Raw genomic sequence first — 21,749 nt, 5'->3', positions numbered from 1 at the left:
CTATACACATGCATTTCTTCCGTACCTTTGGCGAATACGTGCATGTATATACACTCCAAAACCCTACATCAATATGATTCAAACAATACAACCAATCCATTCAATGTCATACTTCAGTCATACGTGAATACATAACACTCCGTACTTTTGGAGAACGCACGTATTGCACGCACACCTAACACATGCCATCTTAGGAAATCTACTCAACGTCAGTACTCAGTTGCACATGCATACATGACACTCAGGACCTTTGGAGAATCCATGTACTACATACATTTCCGCATACATGTCATCTCATAGTATGCCATACAAACGAGCCGAATATCACTATACATATGTTCCCCATCCCATACCAAGAAACATAAGCATACCAATACGTCTAGCACAATCAATCATACATCACAATGCTATGCATGTTCATTTCGTTTCAGTTTAGGCTACCAACCCAAGACTTGTTTCTAAGGCTCCAACCCCCCTGTCTCCACCCATTGGGGCTTCCACCCCAAAGGCTCGTTCTTCGTACATGACCTCGTTATGCTAGTGCTCCAACACTATGTGTGCTCAATGGTCATGCTATATCACATACAACTCTTCATAATTCATGCTTTTCATAAATCATCGCTAAACATGCATCAATTTACAACTCATTATTTTAACTCATCATGCTATTTTCTCTATTACAATTTGCATAATTTATATCACAACCACATCAAGCAATACAACACTTCAAATCTATCTCAATTACACTCATATTTTCATATCTTACTATCAATTCCTATTTATCTTCCTTATCACATGAACTATATCCATAATATTTTCTCATCATACTTTAAGACATTGAAAGTAAGTTCAAACATATATAATCATCCAAAATATCACTGGCTCGACAAATCAACATATAATACATTAATAATAAAAATACTTAAGTTTCTCAGTAAATAAAATACTCACCTTGGCTGCACGGATAACAAGCTTAACTAAGCTTCCTAGACAATCTCTCGCAATGTGCCAGTATAAAAATAACACATTGCAATTACTAAACATTTTTCTAATACTAAAATAAATATTTTAGCTCTTAAATTACCAAAGAGCTAACCCATTGGAAAACCCATAGAATTTTCTAGGGTTCCAAACACATACATACCCATAATATAAAAATACTAACCAACCCATATACCACTAACCCAAAATATTTGATTAGGGTTAGACATTAAAATCACAACCTAAATATTTATCCATAATATTAAATACTAACCCACAAATTATATTCATTAACTAATCACAATAAACACTAACTCATTAACATAAAACACTAACATATTCAAAATAACATTAACCCAAAAGAGGATCTTCGGGTTAAATTCATAAAATACCAATTAAACTAAATACCCATAAACTAGGGTTTGAAGAAACTTACCCAAAGCTCACCCAAACACTACCTGAATTTTGGGGAATTTTTGCAAGCTCCAAATAGCCCAAAACCTAAAGGATAATCAAGATTAAACTCATATTTTACAAGATTTAACCAAAAATCTCAAAAATACAAGTTTAGCGATTTACTTCAAAACAATCAGTCAAAACGTAGAGAACTTCGTAGAACACGTTTATGGAGTTAGGTTTAAGGTTGAACGATTAGATCTTCGTACATCAAGGGTATTCCAAGAAAACCCAAAGAAAAAAAGTAAGAAAGAAACTAAAATCTAGAACTACACATGAAAATGAGCTACTGGCTCTTGTCCGTTTGGGTGTTGGATTTTTTGAAATCAAAATTCAATTCTAATTCACTATGCGAATTTCGAGATTTGACTTTGTGAGATAAGATTTGAAAAAGTTGAATAAAATATGATTTGTTTTTTAAAAAAGTAGAGAAAAATAGAAAAGAATCAGAATTCAACATTGTTTCCAAACGGACCATTAAAACAAAAGTGTTTTTTTTTTCCTTTCCTTTAAATGCCATCTGTGTCCCTTGTTTTAATGGCCATGGCCCTTCCTTTTTTGAGAATTGAGGCTCACATCAGTGCTCCTCTCTTCTTTTTATTTTATTTTTCTTATTTCATTTTCTATTTTCTTTTTCTTTTTCTTTTCTATTTTCTTTTCTAATTTCTTTTTTCCATTTTCTTTTCTACTTCCTTGGACCTAAAAATATTCTCTTGCATTTTTTTAAGGACACTAAATTAACTTTAATCAATTATTTATTCAAATTTTATGCTTTAATTATTAAATAATGTCTCGGACATTACATCTTCTCCAAACTTGACCTACGCAGCGGCTACCACCAGATTCAGATCCGATTGGGTGATGAATGGAAGACAGCATTCAAGACGAATGAAGGTTTGTACGAATGGCTGGTGATGTCGTTTGGGCTATCCAATGCACCGAGTACTTTCATGCGAGTGATGAACCAAGTGTTTAAGCCTTTCATCGATAAGTTTGTGGTGGCTTATTTTGATGACATCCTAATTTACAGTTTGAGATAACCAGCTTGGAGCACTTAAGGGCTCTATATGCCAAGGATGAGGACTTTAAGGAAGTCTGGGAGAGGTGTATGTCGAAGCAGCCAAATGCCAACTTTCACATCCAGGAAAGGTATTTGTTTAGAGGGAATCAACTTTGTGTTCCTTGAACTTCTTTGTGTGAACAAATATTACGGGAATTACATGGAGGAGGACTCGGTGGTCATGCAGGAACTGTATTATTCGCCCCAGCTCAAGCGTGATGTCGGCAAGTTTGTGCAGAAGTGTCCTGTGTGTCAAACCGAGAAGGGCAACACGAAAAATACCGAGCTATACACTCCTCTACCGATGCCCAAGACCATATGGGAAGATCTAAGTATGGATTTTTTGCTCAGACTTCCAAGGACCCAACGAGGTATGGATTCCATTTTTGTAGTCGTTGATCGGTTCTCCAAAATGGCACATTTTATCCCTTGTAGGAAGACCTCAGATGCTACCCACGTAGCCCATCTCTTCTTTAGAGAAGTGGTTCGATTGCATGGTGTGTCGAAGACAATTACTTCTAACCGAGACGTAAAGTTCCTTAGTCACTTTTGGAGGGCATTGTGGCGCCAATTCGACACATCCCTCAACTACAGCAGTACATGCCACCTGCAGACTGACGGGCAGACCGAGGTGACCAATTGTACTCTCGGCAACATGCACAGGTAGAATTTGCCTTCAATAGCATAAGCAACAAGTCCACAGGCAAATCACCGTTCAAGGTTGTCTACATCAAACTTTCGAAGCATGCTCTTAACTTGGCTCCCCTTCCGAAGTTTCCAGGGTTGAACATTGCAGCTGAGCATATGGCTGACCGAGTGCAACAGATCCATGAGGAGGTTCGCCTAAATCTAGAGCAGGCCAATTACAAGCACAAGGATGTGACCAATACGAAGCGAAGAGTGAAGATTTTTCGAGAAAGTGATTTAGTCATGGCTCATATACAAAAGAATCGTTTTCCAGTCGAAACTTTTGGCAAACTGAAGAGTCGAAAGTATGGAATGTTTCGGGTCAAGTGGAAGATCATTGACAACGCTTATGTGGTGGAACTTCCTGAGGGCATGTCCATTTCAAATACCTTTAGTGTTGCCGACTTATTTACCTACTATCCAAATGACCCCCTATATGTCGATTTAAACTCGAGGTCAAGTTTTTCTGAAGTGGAGGAGACTGATGTAGGACAATCTGAAGAAGCGCATCGACAAGACATCTATCTTGCCACAGACAATATCCAAGGAAGGTACTCTGGTGTACTTTGGCTCAAAAAAGTAACCGAGGTACGTGGGGATCTGTCTCGAAAAATAACCGACACCCATCTCAGTGAACAGACGCAGAGGATGAGCGGACAGCTAGGGACAGCTAGAGGTCGAGCGGATCTCATGGAGGATTTTATTACTGTCCTGTATTTTCCTTTTTATTGTAGATTTGATTGTCGTATCATTTTTTTTTTTTTTCCCGAAATGGGTTTTCCTTGTCAACCAAGTATCTCCTTTAATTAGAGAATATTTGCTGACACCCATTAATATCGTTTATTTCCTTTACAAGTCTTTAGGGTTTCGCTATAAATAAGGATGCAATGTAATGAGAAAGACAGTTAATTATTGAATAATAGAATTCTGATTATCCCTATCAACATGTGTTGATTGTTCGTGTCTTGAGAACACAGCGTCTCATTCACATCTATCCACTTGCACTATGTCAGGCATATACCACCTTAAACCTTGATCCATATGTGATCAAATGGGATCCGAACAAGTATTGACCGGAAAGGAACCAATATCTTTTTAAAATTAAATTTAAAACCCAATAAAATAAAATAAAAACCGCACATATATAGCCTAAAAGTTAATAAACCGTACAGATTTGATCATCCATCTCCATATTTCACCATGCTCATTTAATCATCATATTTTCGTTTAATCTAATTGTGAACATTCTTTTAAAGAATTCTGCATCTTTTTTTCTTTTCTTTTTTTTCTTTTTTGTGTCTATTTATCTAAATTTTCGACAATTTAAAAAGATTCATTAATACTAGTTTGGTGCAAATGGGAAAAAAAGAAAAAAAAAATATTGGTGTTAGAATTTTAATGGGATTCTTAAGATAAAACGAAAATACAAGCATTGTCGAAGCTTGTTCATTGTCATCAATCTATTTAAGTGAAGCTGTAAGTGAGCAGTACTGATTGATTCCAAGCAGAAATTCCAAGCATTGTGGAAGATAGAAGACATATCTCATATCATATCATACAAGCTTTGGAGTTTATGTTGACTGAAGCAGTGGAATCAGCAGAAACCCCAAAAAGTACGCACAAAACTATGTGCTACATCAACGATGAAATCAAGGAAAAGACAAAACATTATACAAAATGGGAGTGAAAAAAAAAAAAAGAAAAAAAAAAAAAAAGAATTCAGTTGCTTGGAACCAACTAGCTGCCATTATCACTGACCTGAAGTCTACATCCAACTAAGCATTGGACCAGAAACACAAATGTCTGGTGACTTTAATTGTGGAAAAACTCTGGAGGTATAGTAGCAGGGCAACTCTTCTTCGCCACATATTTGTACTGAACAAGAAATAACATCTCAGTTAAAAAAAAAAAAAAAAAAAAAAAGTTAAGACATTAGCATATTCACCAAAATTAACATCTCAGAAAGCATTATCCAACTGACCACCTAGAACTAAGAGCGGCAATTCGGGTTGGGTTAAGGTCGTATCGAGATATGAATATAAAATTATGAGTAATGCTAACAAATCAATTCCATCAACCTTAACCCACTAATTTTGTGTTCGTTCCGTGTCTAGTTTGTAAATCGTGTCAAAAATTATCAGTCCTTCTGTCGTGTGTTTGATTCGAGTCATGTCAAGACATGAGTATAAGATTATATAGGTCTATCCTAACTTATTCTGTTTAATTAAACAGGTCAAATCTATCAACCATAACTCGCTAATTTCTTGTTAATTTGTGTCAAATTCTGCTTACCTTATGCTGACTGTATTTCTCCCTGATAGCGGGTAAACTAGAACTAAGGCTATTAAAGCACAGGTGGTGGAGATCCTTGACGCAGTTACACAAATCAGAGGGCTTGTAACGTGTGTAATGCTGCAAGGTCGAATTCTGTACCCAAAAAAAAAAAAAAAAAAAAAGAATTGAAAATCAAACCGTCTTTTACAAGGCAGTCGATCTTGTTAAGAAACAGTAACGAAAACAAAATATCAGGCACATACCCATGGTCTCTTTGACGGGGAAAGTATATATTTGGCCAAGAAAATTGCCGAAGCAGCTATAAGTGAGGGAGCATGGCAGAGCATACTGTACTCTAAGAGAGATAACTCCGCAATGTAGTTGGCTAAGCACTCTAACTGCAAGCATGGAACCTAAGAGAATGGCAGATAAAATGCGTCACAAAGAATCAAAATTTGAGGGTATGGAGAACAGTCTTAGAATGATTAATGTGCAGTGACCATTTGATCAGGGACAAAACTAGAGGGGAGCTGGTGGAAGCCATGCCCCCCCCCCCCCCCCCCCAGCAAATTTTTTTTGGTCAATAATACATTTCTTCAGCTTTTTAAATTTGTAAAAAAAACTCATTTAAGGTCTTGTTTTTCAACTTTGGCCCCTTAAACAAATTTTACCACGGTCTAAGCGCCCTAAAATCAACTTTTTAGTTCCATCCTTGATTATGATAGCTGTTTTATTTAACCGTTACAATGTTACGTAAATAATTAAATCATTTATTTTCTATCAATTTAAACTTATGAGATAAACAATAATTTAACATTTAATCAAAATAAAAGTCTTGAGTTTTAAGCCATACATCTCTTATTCACTTCTCATTTTAATAAAATATTGTGCATAAACTTTTAAAACCACTTAATTATAAACAATCATAATATCCCCAATAATGTAATTTTTAAAAGATAATATTTAGACCATTCATATTACGTCACTTCGAGTCAGTGGGGCCTTCAAGCATCCACTAAGGTTGTAAATGATATAGTGTACGTTACTTGTTAATTTATTATTTATTTCGAAAATTTAAGTTGGTAAAAAAAAATTAATCATTTTATTTATATTGTAACATACAAACGTAAAGCCAACAAACTGAGCATTCAAGGCCAAGAAAGATACCTCATTGACCCCTTGAGCTGCACGAACAAATCGCCTAAACAATGAATCACAAGTCAGCATATGGACAGTGTACATGAAAAATGCAGACATCAGTAAGAGTTATTTATTAGCCTTAATGTAACGATCCAGGAAAAGTGCTAGTCACATCAGCACTATCACTCTAAAATGATTAAGTCAATTTGAAGCTTTTCTAAAATCCCTTATAAAGCTTAGTTTTACATAGTAACTAGGCAATGTGAGACTTAATACCTATGAGTATTTTTATAAACCGCTCATTTTATATAAGCTATTCATCTCTTCCCAATATGAGACCGAAATATTACACCTTACCTCAGGAAACATTTAGTTGTTGGAGCTGTCATTTCAAACTTCAAGTAATTCAAAACAGCAGATTCCATTTCCAAAACCTGCAGTATATGAAATGTTTCTGGTTATATATGCTGCTTAGGCAGAATAGCCTAATAGCAACAACAAAGCACAGTTCAGTCAAGGTGGATGGATAGGACCCAAACCTCTTCCTTGAAATAGGTGTTATCAGTTATGTAACAGAACTCTTCCACTTGGGGTGCACAAATCTCCTCATATTTGCTGCCAATATGTTAATTTTCTTGTTAATACTCTTTCTTTTCTATGCACTTGTTAATACTATTTACTTGGTCAACATCATCAACAGGAAAAAAAAAAAAAAAAAAAAAAAAAAAAAAAAAAAAACTGTATGATGGGAAATGTTTTCTTACGAGGCAATCATCATAGAGGCGACACCAAGTAACTGTAACCGCTGCCTGTTCACTGCATTCCCTGAAAGATAGCGATCTATGTAGTTCACGGTCAAATATAATGTGTCAGGTACAAGCCTGTACTCTTCAGCCACCTGCAGTTGGAATAGAAACTAAGAATATAAACACATGTACAAAGTACACCCTTGATAAGGTTACAATTGTTGGGTGATGATATTTCCAACATAGATTCACTATCCTAAAAATTCCCATTTCTAAAAGTAAGAACCTTATAAATGTGATGTCTCAAGGGTATACGGTCAAACGCAGCATTTGACAAAATTACAGTTTGGTCTTTAAAATTGTGTATTTTTTAAAACAAGCCCCTTGCCTGTAATTTGAAAGCGCATGTTTTTCTATGTTTTCGAATCGCAATTTTTAATAAACTTTTAACATATATATATATATATATATATATGAATTACCTCCACAAGCCAATCAATCAGTATTGCTCGCATGCTGGTATTAATGTCCTTCTGAATTTTCTCCATGAAGTCCCTGGAAGGCCTTTTCTTTGCCTAAACAGATCACAAGAAGAAAAAACACAAACAATGAGAAACAAAGTATAAAATCCTTAAAAATAGTTATGTAGACTAGACTCTCCATGGATGTCTAATTGCGAGGAAAGAGATATTCATGTGTTAAACTAAAACTAGCATACCTCAGACGCACGCAAGTGCTTGTAAATATCACAAGCAAAGGTTGCACAAAGCTGCGGATCCATGTACTTGTCATCAACATTAACAATTTCATCTTCTGCTTCTGTCTCTGCAAGGACATCTCTGTTGCAGATATTCCCTGCAAGCAAATCAATATAAACCATATAAAGATAAGACATTATATGCATGTTTAATATATCAGACAAATTCAAGGAAAAACTCAAATAAGAGATACAGGCATTACAAAAACTGAAAAATTGAATTTTCCTCCTAAAATAAAACACCTGCTTTTTCATCATGGTCTGAAATGTAGAGGTTGCTGAATGTCTTTCTGTTGATAGAATCAACTGCTCGAACATCATTGTTATCTATGTATTCAACATCAGGACTCTTGAAAGAATCACAAGTAGACATGGTTTCATCCAAAGAAACCGAAAGTCCATCTGATTTACTTGGAGAAACATCCATGCTGCACGGTGCAGGAATGGCAGCAGTGGTAGGGACAGTTTCATCACTGCTGGGTAAAGATGTAATCTTGCTACAAGGAATAAGTCCAGTTGATTTAACATTCGAGGATGCAGCAAAGCTTCTCATCGAAAATCCCATGTTACCAGTGCAAGCAGGAGGTCCCTTCTTTGCCATGGAAATTTTAGTTGCTGATGACACCTACAATTTATAAAATCTAGTCAAACACCCAAATATATGAACCAAAGTTCAAAATCATATGTACATATATACCAATACAAAGTCAAAATTGAAGTAAGCATTTGTGCAGCAATGTCTTTGATGGCATTTGGACACGGTCGAAAAAAAATCTTCTTTAGTTTTTTTTGCTTTTTTTTGGGGGGCAAATTACACTTTATATCTTAAACTATCAACCCATTTTGCATTTGAGTAATGATAGAAGTCATTCTTTTGTTATTCTTGTGTCTTCCCAAAAAGAATGTGGCTTTTAAAATCACCATTCAATTTGTGATTGATCACACTATCGAATTTTGATCAAGTAGTGATTTTTTAAAAGTCATATTAATCTTTGAAGGACACAAGAATAACTTCTGAAATTACTTTTTGTACTTACACTCCAAATTAGAATCTCATTGCAATTCAAGCCTATTAACTACTAAAATGTTTTTCTCCTTAAAATTAAAAAAAAAAAAAAAAAAAAAAAAAAAAAACAAACAAACTACTAAATTGTTTGGAGTTATCCAAATTTGGCAGCCAATTTTAGATTAAAAATGGCACATATCACTCGTGCGCATGAATCAATTCTTCTATAAAAAAAAATACCCCAATTTGACGGGTAAAATTATAAAACTGTCCCTAAACATAGACTTCAATTTCTTTTTATTACTATTATTAAAAAAGTAATGTTAAAAATCATATTTTTATCTCAAAATTTTGAGGTGACATCCCAACTAATTATTGAATCAATATTTGTTTAAAAAAATCACAAAAAAAAAAAAAATGAGAGGAAATTAGTTGCATAAAAACGGCTCAGCTGTACATGCGAAATACACACATGACTGATCATAGTGGCATTGACTCTAATCCAATAAATTATTTGTTTCTGCCTCTTGTTAGGTTCAAAATTTGTTCAATACAAAAAGCAAGCAGTTCAATATATGAAATAGCGTCAAACTTTTGGTCTTTAATTAATGTACAGTTTGCTTTGGTTCCCAAAAGAGTCGGCTGAACTAAATCAAATTGTTATAGTATGCTTTTATTTCCCCATAACTTCTCAACAACCTAGTGGATCAGCCTCCATTACCTTGAAATGGGAAAATCTAAAAAATATAAATAAATGAAAAGGAAGGAAGAAGAACAGGATGAATCATTTAGTAACACCAAATGTGGGATAGCTACGAATCAAATGCCAAATATTTTGAAACCCTATAAACAAGAAACGTTCTAAAACCCATTAAAAAGATAAAGAATAGATAAGGACGAAAGGTTCAAACTTTTCTTCAATTCCATTTTCTTTTTCACTGCGGTTCCTTGATTTTACTAGCTTTTCACTCATTTTCTCAGCACCCCAACTGACAATAACAAGCTTAGATAGTAAAATACCGGGGCACAGGACGGGACGAAGCTCCGTGAAGTAACGTGAGCCGCGTTCTTGACATTGGTCACGTCAGCGAATGGCGCTCGCTTCTTTGTCAACGTAGTCTTTCCCATATTCTCCGATGACGAAGACGAGGCGTGCCGCTTCGCCAAGGACGATGACGTCGACGACGAAAACGACGAACGGCGATTAATCTGGGTCGACATTGTGGTTCAAAACAAATTCACACTTTGGGTCCAAGAAGCTATCTTCTTTGTTAGCTCAAGAACAAGAAAGAAAGCAGGCTGAACCCACGAGCTTAACGCAGACAGTGAGAGAGTGAGAGAGATTTGTATAAAGAATTATCGGATTTTAAAGAGGTTTTGAGGGGTTTTGAGAGAGAGAGAGGCAGAGCAGAGAAAGAGAGCGTTTCCCAGGCACCGAGTGTGTGCGGAGTGTAATATAATAATGGTTTAATCAGACTTTTCAGGCGGGGAATGGGATGATTTGAATTGCGGAGAGATCTGGACCGTTGGATCGACTCGGTAATCGTTAGGAGCGGGGGCAGGAGGGGGGCCCACATATGACATTTACATCTTTCTCAGGGTTTCATTGTCAAACACAGTCGAATGAAATGTCGCCACATGGGATTAAATCCTCGGTTACTGTTCGAAGGTCACAGGCTGTCAGATTAGGTTTTAAGTTTTGAAGTTTTGAATTTGAATTCAAACGGTCACTGGATCTGTCTTTGGTAAGTTATAGGAAGACAAAATACGTACAGAATATCCTTACCAGTCAGTCACGTAGGGAAATTGGGAATCAATCTTTTATTTTAGGAATAAATAACTCAAAAAATCCTTCCATTTTGCGTTTTAAGTTGATGAATATATGATTTTTTTTTTTTTTTTTAAAGTTTTTAATGAATATATGTGAGTACTATATTGTTCGGTTCTTATCTTTTCTATTTAATGAATTACTTTCGTCTAAAAAAAAAAAAAAAAAAAAAAAAAAAAAAAAAAAAAAAGACAAGTGAACAAGACAAACTAAAATATGATTTTGAATCACTTGAATCGGATGAAATTTTGTCTAATCTAATTTATAATGACTATTGTTACATGCTCAATTTTTATTTCACTTTTATTTTATTGAGTTGATGTGACGGTAATCATCAATTATTAAGAAAATAAAAATTCAAAGGCTAATAGACACTACCACATCATTTATATAAAATTGACATGGATTTTTTAACATGTAAAAGAAACACAATTTTTTAACAGATATATGTCAAATTTATGAACATGTCACATTTATAGCTTCTCTTACTTGCAGAGGATAGGAGATCCCAAAACATTGCCATCAATGACGCTAATTGAAGTGGTCCCTGACAAGAATATATGGTAAATGTTGGTAGCTAACGAACCATGGACGAAGAAACAGTTTCCTGAATTGAAAATTTAAGGGGAAAAAAAAAAACACAATCCTAGGCATTGTTATGATAGATTCAAATGTTTTGCGAGGACAAGGAAAATTAGACAGCTCTACGAGCTAGTCTACTAAAAGCAGTCAGTTTGAAAATAGATGAGAATTTTAACGTATTCAACTGCATAGACTACTGTCGCACAGAAGCTCTTAAACATAAAACCGCCCTTCAAATTCAAATGTGGAATTATTTTGTTTGATTATATGATTTTATTCAAGCCCACGGCCCAAGCATTTTTTTTAAAAATAAATAAATAAATAATAATATGGCAATTCTACCTTGAAACTTTTTAAAGCTTAAGAGTACCATTACAAAAGTGTCAAAATAAAAAAATAAAAAAATTATCTTTTTTCTTTTTTTCTTTTTGTCTTTTCGCCTTTAGGATAAAATTGACAACAATTATACATGTTGTCATAGTGAATTTGTTATTATGATATTTAAAAATTTAAATGATATGACCATAAGAGTGACAGACGATCATGACTATGCTAACGCTATGAGTGACAAGCGAGCATGACTATGGTGACGTCATTGTGACACACGACTATGACTATACTGATATCATGGGTGACAAACACAAGGATGGAAATCCTTTTTCTTTCTACTCTTTTTAAGAACATGGTACTAAATCTTCTCCTAAAAAATATTTCTACAACTTTCCTAAATAATCATAAAATTGTACTGAAAATTGATTTCATGCATAGATACATCTAGTCTTTTCATTTTCATTTTTATTTTTTCCTTGAATACTATTCAGTAAAAATACTTTTGTGATATAAGTATGTACTTAAACTAAACTGAGGAAACATATTACATTTTTTGTTCGATCAACTATTACGACTTTTTTTGTCAAACTTTTCCTCTCACAAGCAACTGAGTGAATTCTCTACAGAGCTACTCTCTCTTCCCCCTCCTATAAATTCCCCTTCCCATTTCTCTTGATTTCCTCTCGTGGGTGCCAACCGAGGAGGAAGGAGGGGCTCAACTTCTTTCCTGTTTCACGATGCAAGACGAGACAAGAATAAATAGATTATTTAGTCAATTTTAAATTATTTGTTTAATTGTATTCAATCAGGGGCTTGCTCCAAAGTTTAAGTTATTTAATAATGGGCTTGGCCCAAAGTTAATCATGTTAGTCTAAGTTATTTGTAATTTTAAAAGTAAACTTGGCCCTTGGTCCAAAGTCAATCACATTAAGGTTAGGGTTAGGGTTAGAGTTAGAGTGTTTATTTAAGCATAATATTCTCTTGTAATAAAACAGATTATGATGTTATGAAAATAGTTTTGTTTCTTTGAGGTGTGACTCTTCTCGTCTTTCTTGATGATGAAACGCTGCCAAGGCCAGTGAGACCCTGGTTTGTTCTATCATCTTCGTTAATTTGGTGAGACTTTAAATTAACGTAAATTTATTTTTATTTTATGTCCTTTTGTTTTTCCTCCTGCGTCATTCTACTACCTCCCCCTCTTTTTTTTTCTTCTATACTCCCTTTTTGTCGTCAACTTGGAAAAAAGATATACCGCGCTTTCCCTTCCCTCCCTTCACTATCCGAAAAATGATTTTTGCACAACTCTTATACAACGCAAAACGCATTGGTGAGACCCATGCATGGTAGAACCTACATGTATAGGTTCACCAATGTATCTTGTGTTGTGTAAGAGTTGTGCTTGTGCAACAAACACATCCCCCACTATCCACATGTCACCCCTTCACCTATACTTCAGTATTTGCCTCCATTACATCCATCGACCACCTCTGCCCTAGTGCATGCACACCAAACGCCGCCTTAGCATGCGTATTCTACATGCTCCGCACCCACAGTTGCCCCTTTTTTGCTTACACGTCATATCCTCATCTTCCCCTCTCCTTCCCTTCCAGATCTTCATACATGATGCTCTCTTTTTCTCTAAAGAGACTCCCAAAAGATTCATATGATAACAAACTCAATCCTTTACTGCTTAACAGCAAAACACTATAAATACAAAACCACTGGAGAGACCAAGAGCCCAGTGGCGGACCTAGGCTTGTAAAAATGGAGGGGCCAAATTGAAAAGAAAAAAAATAGAGGGGGCAAAACTAAAAAAATTAAAAAATTAAGGGGTAAAATTTTTAATTTTTTTTTTTTTTTTTGGGGAAAAAAAAATTTTTTTAAGGGAAAATTTTGGGGCTTGGGGGGGCCAGGGCCCCCCTAGCCTCCATGTAGGACCGCCCCTGCAAGAGCCTGTTTGGCAAGGCTAGCTCAATATATTTTAGGGCCTAAGACAAGAATTTTAAACGATGTCTTTTTTCGTGAGCCCCACTCTCAGTGATGGTTGTTTTTGTAGAGTTATGACTTGTATTTCAACAAGTTTTTTTCCGTGGGCCTCACTCTTTTCATTGGTTTCCTTGTAGTCCACAATCCACATCCTTTTAGTTGAGTCTCGTAATAAGAGAGAAAATCTACTATTTTTTTTTTTTGTATTAATTGTTGTGTTCTTGGGCCTCTAACTATTTATTTTTCTATTAAAGTTAAAGAGTCTCCAAAGAAGAAATCATTTTTTTTCTCTAACAAATCTATCTTTGGGGGCCTTATTCCATTGAGAAAAAATCGTTTCAGCTTATGATTAGGCTTTTTTTCTTTTTCTTTTTTCAAACAAACTTGTCTTTGGGGGGCCTTTTTTCACTGGAAAAAACCTTTTCAAATTATGATTAGGCTTCTTTTTTTTTTTTTTTTTTTTCTTTCGAATTGGTTGTACTGCTTATAATCAAGTGATATCCTATTTTTAAAAATCATCTGTTGTCTATAAGTTGGCTATACTTGCTTTATGCCATGTAGTACAATTGCATGTTCTATGTTTTAAGGAATTACTCTTGTGGTTTCATGCTTTAGGCCCTGTACTCAATTTCTCACTTGGCTTATGCATTTGGAATTAGAGAAATGAGGGAGTTGGTGCTTGTTTAACATGATTGCTTGTTCTCTTAATTGTTGTCTGCAAAGTGGGAAGGAGATTCATTGCCAAGTCTCAGATGTGGTTTGGATACATCCAATTCTCCATTTTGATCATGGGAAAAAGAAAGGAAAATTGCTGAAATTCCTAAGATAGGAAGCTAACTTCTGAAGTGATTTGATGATTTTCTTCTCTCACTCTACTTTCTCAAGTTGTAAACTGACCCAGTGTTCAACTTTCTTCAGTGGGTACTTTGATCCAGAATAGGTCCAGGGAATAGGATCTTAACTTTCTCAGTTCTGGATATAGGTGGAAGTGGATGTTGTAGTGATTGAATCAGGTGATGTGGCAATTGCAATAGCAGAGGAGGTTTCTAAGCATGGAATCAACAAGCTTGTCATAGGAGCTTCATCTCGTGGCTTTTTCACAAGGTATTCTCTTAAGCATGGTTTACATCCTCTGTACTATCATCTTTTTACTTTTAAGAACAGGTTGGAAATGGCTGCTAATTTTCTTGATTGTACCTTTATTAGCTTATTTTTCTATCTGCAACATGGACGCTCTCATTAACAAGTACAAAGAGATGTGGTAAGATGGATTATGCAGAGAGGTTGTTTGATAGAATTACTTCAAAAAACGTTGTGGCTTGGAATGCAATGATAGTTGGCTTGAAAAATGTGCAAGTTACATTCAAATAGCTTGGGAAATATTTTTAGGATGTTAATTCTGACCAGCACTAGGTAATGACTCTTCATCATTTTGTAATTCATCGTTTTTGGTACCATGTCCTACGACTATATTCTAAGTATGATGCTGCCATGTTCTTAGACTTTGGTGTTTATCTCGAATTGTGTCGGTTTATTACTTTGGTTTAATGTCATATGAAATTTTGCCTTTTTATTTCCCTATTGGGTTGTGCTAGATGTTTTTCAATTCAGTTTTGAAATCACCCTATGGCTGGAAAAAAAACATAAAAATTGAAAAGAAAAAAATATGTAGAACACCCAAATAGTTTTTTAATTTTCTTCCTAAGTGTAACCTGTTTCAAAAACAATGACCAAACGCATTATTATTGTTTTCTGTTTTCAAAAACTATTTTTTGAAAATAGTTTGCCAAACGCTTTTTTAATAAAAAAACAAAAGAAAACGATTTTCTATTTTTGTTTTTAAAAATAGTTTTCAGAAACAAAAATAAAAACCAATTTATCATACGAGCTCCAAGGTTTTTACCTCTTGGAGTTCCTCTTCAAGTGCTCCCTTCAAGCCTCAATCTCCTCTCTCTCTCTCTCTCTCTCTCTCTCTCTCTCTCTCTCTCGTCTTCACACGCATGCATTTATTGTACTTGTTTCTTAATTTCTTAATGTACCAATAAGAATAATATATATTCCAATTTTCCCAAAAACAAGCAAAAAGTTCGAAAGAAAAACAAAAAATAAATAAAAACATTATTAAATTGAACAATCACGCGCACAAAGAAAAAACCAAAGCTGTCGGCCTTAATCCAGACTGTCCCCTCCATCATAAATACCCTCCAAACCCCAACTCTCACTCTCGGACTCTCACACTCACGTTATACATATTTCTTTAAACTTTATTTCCTTTTTGTATTTTTCTTAAGCAGGTGATTACAATTGTCAACCCATATAGCAAGCATATAATTTCGGCATAAACATTCCTCCTAATTCATTATCCACCGAGAAAACTTAGCCACTAATGCTTTACCGATGTAATTAGGGTTCATAAAAAAGCAAACCTATTGACTTTTATAATCATCTTAGGTAATAATATCATCTAATAAAAATTTTCTTATCGAAAAGTAAACCTGCTGATCGACATATCTGCTTAATATTCTTTCATCACTAGAAGAAACGGTTCTCAATACATCTTGGACCTTACTGTATACTGAAAATTCAATTCAAGCGCAACAACTGTACAGGAGGTAACCTATGTGAGTTACGTCTGAGAAAACAGTAAGATGAGAAGATCCCCTGACTATCAAACAGTAGGTACAGAGCTACTGGATTCAAAACTTCATACATGCCTAGTTATGTACAGTTTATTGAATTTCGAAGAGTGATGTACATGCCTAGTTGCTCAGTTAGTGGAAAAACTCCAGAGGTATTGAAGGAGGGCAGTGCTTCTTTGCCACGAACTTGTACTAACGAAGAAATAAACATGTCAGTTCAAACCAGTCCATATGAATAGGAAAACAAAAGTCCATATATTCACCAATAGTAATACATTTTGTGAGATAGCTACTTAATGCGAGTGGTGTGGTTATTTTTATGTGCCAAACTTGCAAGACAAAAATGACCTGGACCCTCTATAATTTGTAGAAAGTTTGACCATTTCGATTAACCGGGCATTTGAGCATCTTGTGAAATCAATAAATCTATTGAAAATCCAGTGGCCCTGCGTGGCTGCCATCATGGTGGTTGAGATGAGTCCACCATAAGTGCTCTGTTATGCTTTCTCAGAAGTAAATATTTTTGTTTAAAAATCATCAGCACAAATTTAAATAATTGAGAAACCGTACTCCTCTCTATATGGTGATGTCATGCCTCTTATTATACTACTGTGAAGTGTTGATTAATGTTCATTATGAAGAAGACTGGTCCAGTTTCTTTTTATATCTAGCACCTCTACTTCCAATTCAAAGCCTCTAATTTGTACTACTTCAGTGTATGAGCTGAAATATTTTCAGCTCATATGACCCTGCTTCCCATCGCCACACGAACTTCATGATAATGACAATTGTCAGTTCTAGTCTTATACATCCTCACAGAGCACAGTGTGCCATGTAAAAAAGCATTCTTGTTCAATGTAATCATGGCAAACCATGTCACTAACTTTCCATCTTCATTTTCATTGAAACCATCTCACATGCTCTTCTAGAAACTCAGAAAATTGAAGCCCAGATACGCATACAAAGATCGATAAGTGTAGTGCAACAAAGGTCAAATCTATAGAAGGTACAGAAGTACTCAAAAGGGGCTGTGCTAACTGATTAAAAATCTGTGGTGTTGATGTATCTCATATTTCACTCCTCATCCAGAGAGAGAGAGAGAGCAGTTCTGCATACCTTATGCTGGCTGTACTTCTCCCTAATTGCAGGTAGATTAGAATTAGTGCCTTTACAGCACAGGCCATGTAGCGCCTTGACGCACTCACTCAAATCAGAAGCTTGGTAAAGTGTGTAATGCCTCAATGTAGAATTCTGTATCAGAACATATACAAAACCAAACTACGTTACATAAACTTATCAAAAGAAACAGAAAATAGCCTGCATCTTGGCTACAAGCAAAACCTGTGTAATACTTTCGAACACATACCCAGGGTTCTTTTGAGGGTACAAGTATAAATTTGGCCAAGAAAGTAGCAGAAGCAGCTAATACTGATGGGGAATAACAAAGCATGCTATACTCTAAAAGAGATAACTCCGCAAGGTAGTTGGCCAAGCACTCCAACTGCATTGATGGAACCTACGAAAAGTAGACGGTACCACCACCACACGTGACAAATTTTAATCAGCACCACCACGAAACAAAAGAAATTTCATCACTCACATTTTAATAAGATATGATACAAAAAAACTAGTAGCATTAACATAACTATGTCCCATACTTATCAAAATATGCAAGTTAAATTTCAACGTAATCACCAACTTCAAATGAAAACGTTTGTTATTATATTTCTGTAATTAACAGCCAAAATCCACTGAGATGACCAAAAAATGTTCTTAAACCAGATAAGTCTTGAAGAAATGACATAAAACTGAAATACTAAAAGCAATGTAGTCCAAAAAAGAGATACCTCACTGGTAGCTTGAGCAACACAAACAAATCGCCTGAACAATTGTCATGAATCACAAACATCAATATCCAAAGCAACATAAATCAACTTCACTTGGCATTTTGATAATATTAACAAATGAAGCTTTTACCTCAAAAAACATTTAGCTGTTGGGGCTGCCATTTCAAATTTCAAGTAATTCAGCACAGCAGATTCCATTTGCAAAACCTGCACAAAGTACATTGGTCAAGACTTATAGAGATGGGATAAATAAGGCAATTTAAAGAAGCATCTAAAAGTAATTTCTGGTGGTATAAAATGGAAGCAAACCTCCTCCTTCAAGTACGTATTATCAGTTACATAACAGAACTCATTCACACTGGGTGCACAGATCTCCTCATACTTACTGGCAACACAATCGCACCTCAAGTTATTAATAAAAACCTAGATAGGCAGCTCATTCACACATACAGCAACATGCACACAGTTAGTTCAGCACATCTAGAATAAAATCTTACGCAGCAATCATCATGCATGCAACACCAAGCAATTGCAACCGTTGCCTATTCACCGAATTGCCAGAAAGATAACGATCAATGTAGTTAATGGTCAAAAATAGTGTATCAGGTAGAAGCCGGTACTCTTCCGCAACCTACAGATGACATTAGGAGGTAAGATAACCAAAAGAACAATATAACTGCACACTTATAAAGGACATTTTGATGATATTGACACCGAGTATTTTTATAATGCAAGGTAAATCCCACTTATCAAGATATTTGGTGCTTCTTTTTTTTTTTTTTACGCAATACCAAGGGAAATGGTAGATATTTAGTGCTTATTTCTAGATTATATAAATCACCATGGCAATATCATCACCCAACATAAATTACCTCCACAAGCCAATCAATCAGTATTGCACGCATGCTAGTATTAATGTCCTTCTGGATCCTTTCCAAGAAGTCTGTTGAAGGTCTTTTATTTGCCTAAAAGCCCACAAAATTCAGTAAATCACAAAAGAAAGAAGTTAGGAAAGAAAAATGGACTTCAATTAGTAATAACCAGGGGACTGATGTGATAGGAAAAAATATTGCTCATTCAATACAGTATGGAAAACTATGCTGAACCTCTGATACACGCAAGTGCTTGTAGATATCACAAGCAATGGTTGCACAGAACTGTGGGTCCATGAAATTGTTATCAATATCAACAACTTTATCCACTGTTTCCATCTCCACAGGTATACCTCTCTCGCAGACCTTCCCTGAGATCAATATAAGAGAAACTACCTTAGAAAGTACACAAAACGAAATACCCCAGATATGCAATTTGCAGTCTCTCTCCCTTTTCCTCTGTATTGCTTAGAAAAATAAATAAATAAATAAAAGATGCACAATTTGCTGCTGATGAAAGTGAAAAAGGGAATCAATGCCCATGTTGGCCAGCATTCAGGATTATAAAATCCCTATTTACAAATTAAATGAGATCTAAATCTTTATGAAGAAGAAACCTGTTTTTTCTGCATTGTCCGAAATGTAGAGACTATTACTCGTCTTCCTCTCAATCAATGTAACTGCTGAAGCATCCTCATTGTCAATATATTCAAATTGTGGACTCTTCAAGGAATCACAGGTAGACATGCTCTCATCCATTGAAATGGAACCACTAACTGATCCACTTGGAGAAACATCAACACCTCTGAGTCCATGAAGTATGCTACTTGGAGCAGGATGAACAGGCTCTTTGCTGCATGGAGCAGAAAGGACCACGGCACTAGCAATAGGTTGATCACTTCCTGGGAAAGATGTATCCTTGGAGGGAACCAAGACATTTGATTTCAAGCTCAAGGATGAAGGCAAAGTTTTCCCAGGGAAGCCTATATTCTCATTAGCAGACAATTCCTTCTTAGCTTTGGCAATTTTAGCCACACATGGTACCTTCAGATATAAAACTTACTTAATCATTCTCAGAAATTTTCAAATAAGTAAATAGTTCCTTCTATGTACTTATGGGCGCCTTACACATTTAATAAAACCAGTTTATTACTTATCAAAAAAAATGTATGTGGCAATATGCTTGAAGCTGAAACTTATATTCAATGTCAATGTAAGATGAAAAATCAAATTATTATAATAACAATGGTTCAAGGGAATTTGGATACCAAATACAACACACCCTTTCCAAATATCAACGCACCGTCCATCTTTTAGAAAAGAATCATCAAAAAATATACATCGTCACCACCCAAATTGATAAAATGTTTAGAATTCTACCTATGCATTATGTACATGCATCAAAATTCCCTGACTTAGAAAGTTATGTAATCAAGAACTGATCTAAGTTTATTAAGAAAACAAGTTCTATTTACTTCTTAACAATTAAAGAAACGAAAATGTTTAAAATTGTCAGAATAGATAACTGTAGGTATTTCATGGCAGGTGAGAGATAGACATGGATAAATCTTAAATTCAAATTAATGCTGCCTGTACAAAAGAAAATCCAAAACCATTCATACAGATATGAAACTATTTAATGCATGGCATAGAATGGACAGGCACAAAGAATAACAAATAAGTACGATATGAATTATGCACTTGATTTGAATAGGATGTTCATATGTAGAAACATGTACACCCCATTAATTAATCTCATCAATGTATCATTTCCGAAACAACACAATATCATTTTATCCTACCTAAAACAATAAATATTTGTGGATTTAATCAAAGACATTACCGTGAATTCAAACGCAATTAAACCATTTCACAAAAAGAAAACACAGCCGATATGCATTAAATTGTCATTTCAAGGGGGGAAGAAAAAGAGTTAAATTCAGAGAAGCTAAGCGCACCAGAGGCTTGGACGAAAGGAGCGAAGTCCGTGAATTACACTTAGAGCCATTTCTTTGGTTCGAGACGTCCGCGAGAGCGGGTCGCTTCTTTGCCAATTGGGACTTGGCAGCCCTGGTGACCTTCTTGATTGGATTGTCCGAAACCGAGGGCCTCTTGGCCGGATAAAATGAAGATGGCGGCGGACAGCGGCTGCGGTCCGACATCTGGGATCGAAACCCTAACCCGAATTGCCCTGCAAGAACGTCATGCGGCCTTTTAGCTTTATTCTCTTTTATCATAAACCAAGAAACCAAACCAAAACAAGAAAGGGAACAAACCGTAGCGTATGAGATTCTCTATTATTCAAGAAATTAGGTTTTGGTGTGAATTTTGGGTTTAGCGATTGTTGAAGGATTTTTGCATTTACTTTAATATTTTATGGAACAGATAAATGGAGCGGGAAAAGGTGTGGGTTTGAAAGAATGAGAGATCTTGGCCGTTCGTTCAGGGAAGGAGGGATCTGGACCGTCTGTTGGGTGCGGAAATTTTTGCGGATATTTTGAAATCGGAGTGGGAGACTGCGCTCCGGTGCAATCTTTGTGAAGAGACGTCTTGTGGGG

The 21,749-nt window shown here is 35.4% G+C and overlaps 2 protein-coding genes across 3 annotated transcripts in view; both read right to left on the bottom strand.

The window, feature by feature from the left end:
- The window catches only part of LOC133866473 (cyclin-A1-1-like), a 53,475-nt gene extending 43,108 nt beyond the window's left edge, over positions 1-10,367 (bottom strand). The window contains exons 1-11 of one of the 2 annotated variants that reach the window (XM_062303010.1): positions 10,128-10,367; positions 8,345-8,726; positions 8,063-8,199; positions 7,827-7,919; positions 7,363-7,496; positions 7,138-7,213; positions 6,956-7,032; positions 6,626-6,659; positions 5,722-5,871; positions 5,477-5,611; positions 4,705-5,059 (exon numbers count right to left, since the gene is read on the bottom strand). In XM_062303010.1, coding sequence (XP_062158994.1) covers positions 4,997-5,059; positions 5,477-5,611; positions 5,722-5,871; positions 6,626-6,659; positions 6,956-7,032; positions 7,138-7,213; positions 7,363-7,496; positions 7,827-7,919; positions 8,063-8,199; positions 8,345-8,726; positions 10,128-10,328 — 1,482 coding nt within the window. In that variant the 5' untranslated portion in view covers positions 10,329-10,367 and the 3' untranslated portion in view covers positions 4,705-4,996. Of the gene's footprint in view, positions 1-4,704; positions 5,060-5,476; positions 5,612-5,721; positions 5,872-6,625; positions 6,660-6,955; positions 7,033-7,137; positions 7,214-7,362; positions 7,497-7,826; positions 7,920-8,062; positions 8,200-8,344; positions 8,727-10,127 lie in introns of those variants that run through there. The other variant, XM_062303011.1, reaches the window with a different exon arrangement.
- Positions 10,368-16,280: 5,913 nt separating this feature from the next.
- Positions 16,281-21,410, bottom strand: LOC133866570 (cyclin-A1-1-like). The gene is made up of 11 exons (XM_062303128.1): positions 21,150-21,410; positions 19,809-20,235; positions 19,426-19,562; positions 19,192-19,284; positions 18,817-18,950; positions 18,629-18,704; positions 18,450-18,526; positions 18,320-18,353; positions 17,839-17,988; positions 17,589-17,723; positions 16,281-16,664 (listed from the first exon to the last, which is right to left on the bottom strand). The coding sequence occupies exons 1-11, from the start codon at positions 21,351-21,353 to the stop codon at positions 16,605-16,607; spliced, it is 1,527 nt and encodes a 508-aa protein (XP_062159112.1). The 5' UTR covers positions 21,354-21,410; the 3' UTR covers positions 16,281-16,604.
- Between the last annotated feature and the right edge of the window lie 339 nt (positions 21,411-21,749).

This window comes from Alnus glutinosa, chromosome 4 (assembly GCF_958979055.1).
Source record: "Alnus glutinosa chromosome 4, dhAlnGlut1.1, whole genome shotgun sequence".
In the NCBI taxonomy this organism is placed as follows: domain Eukaryota; kingdom Viridiplantae; phylum Streptophyta; class Magnoliopsida; order Fagales; family Betulaceae; genus Alnus; species Alnus glutinosa.
This window is presented reverse-complemented; position numbering and strand designations above follow the sequence as displayed.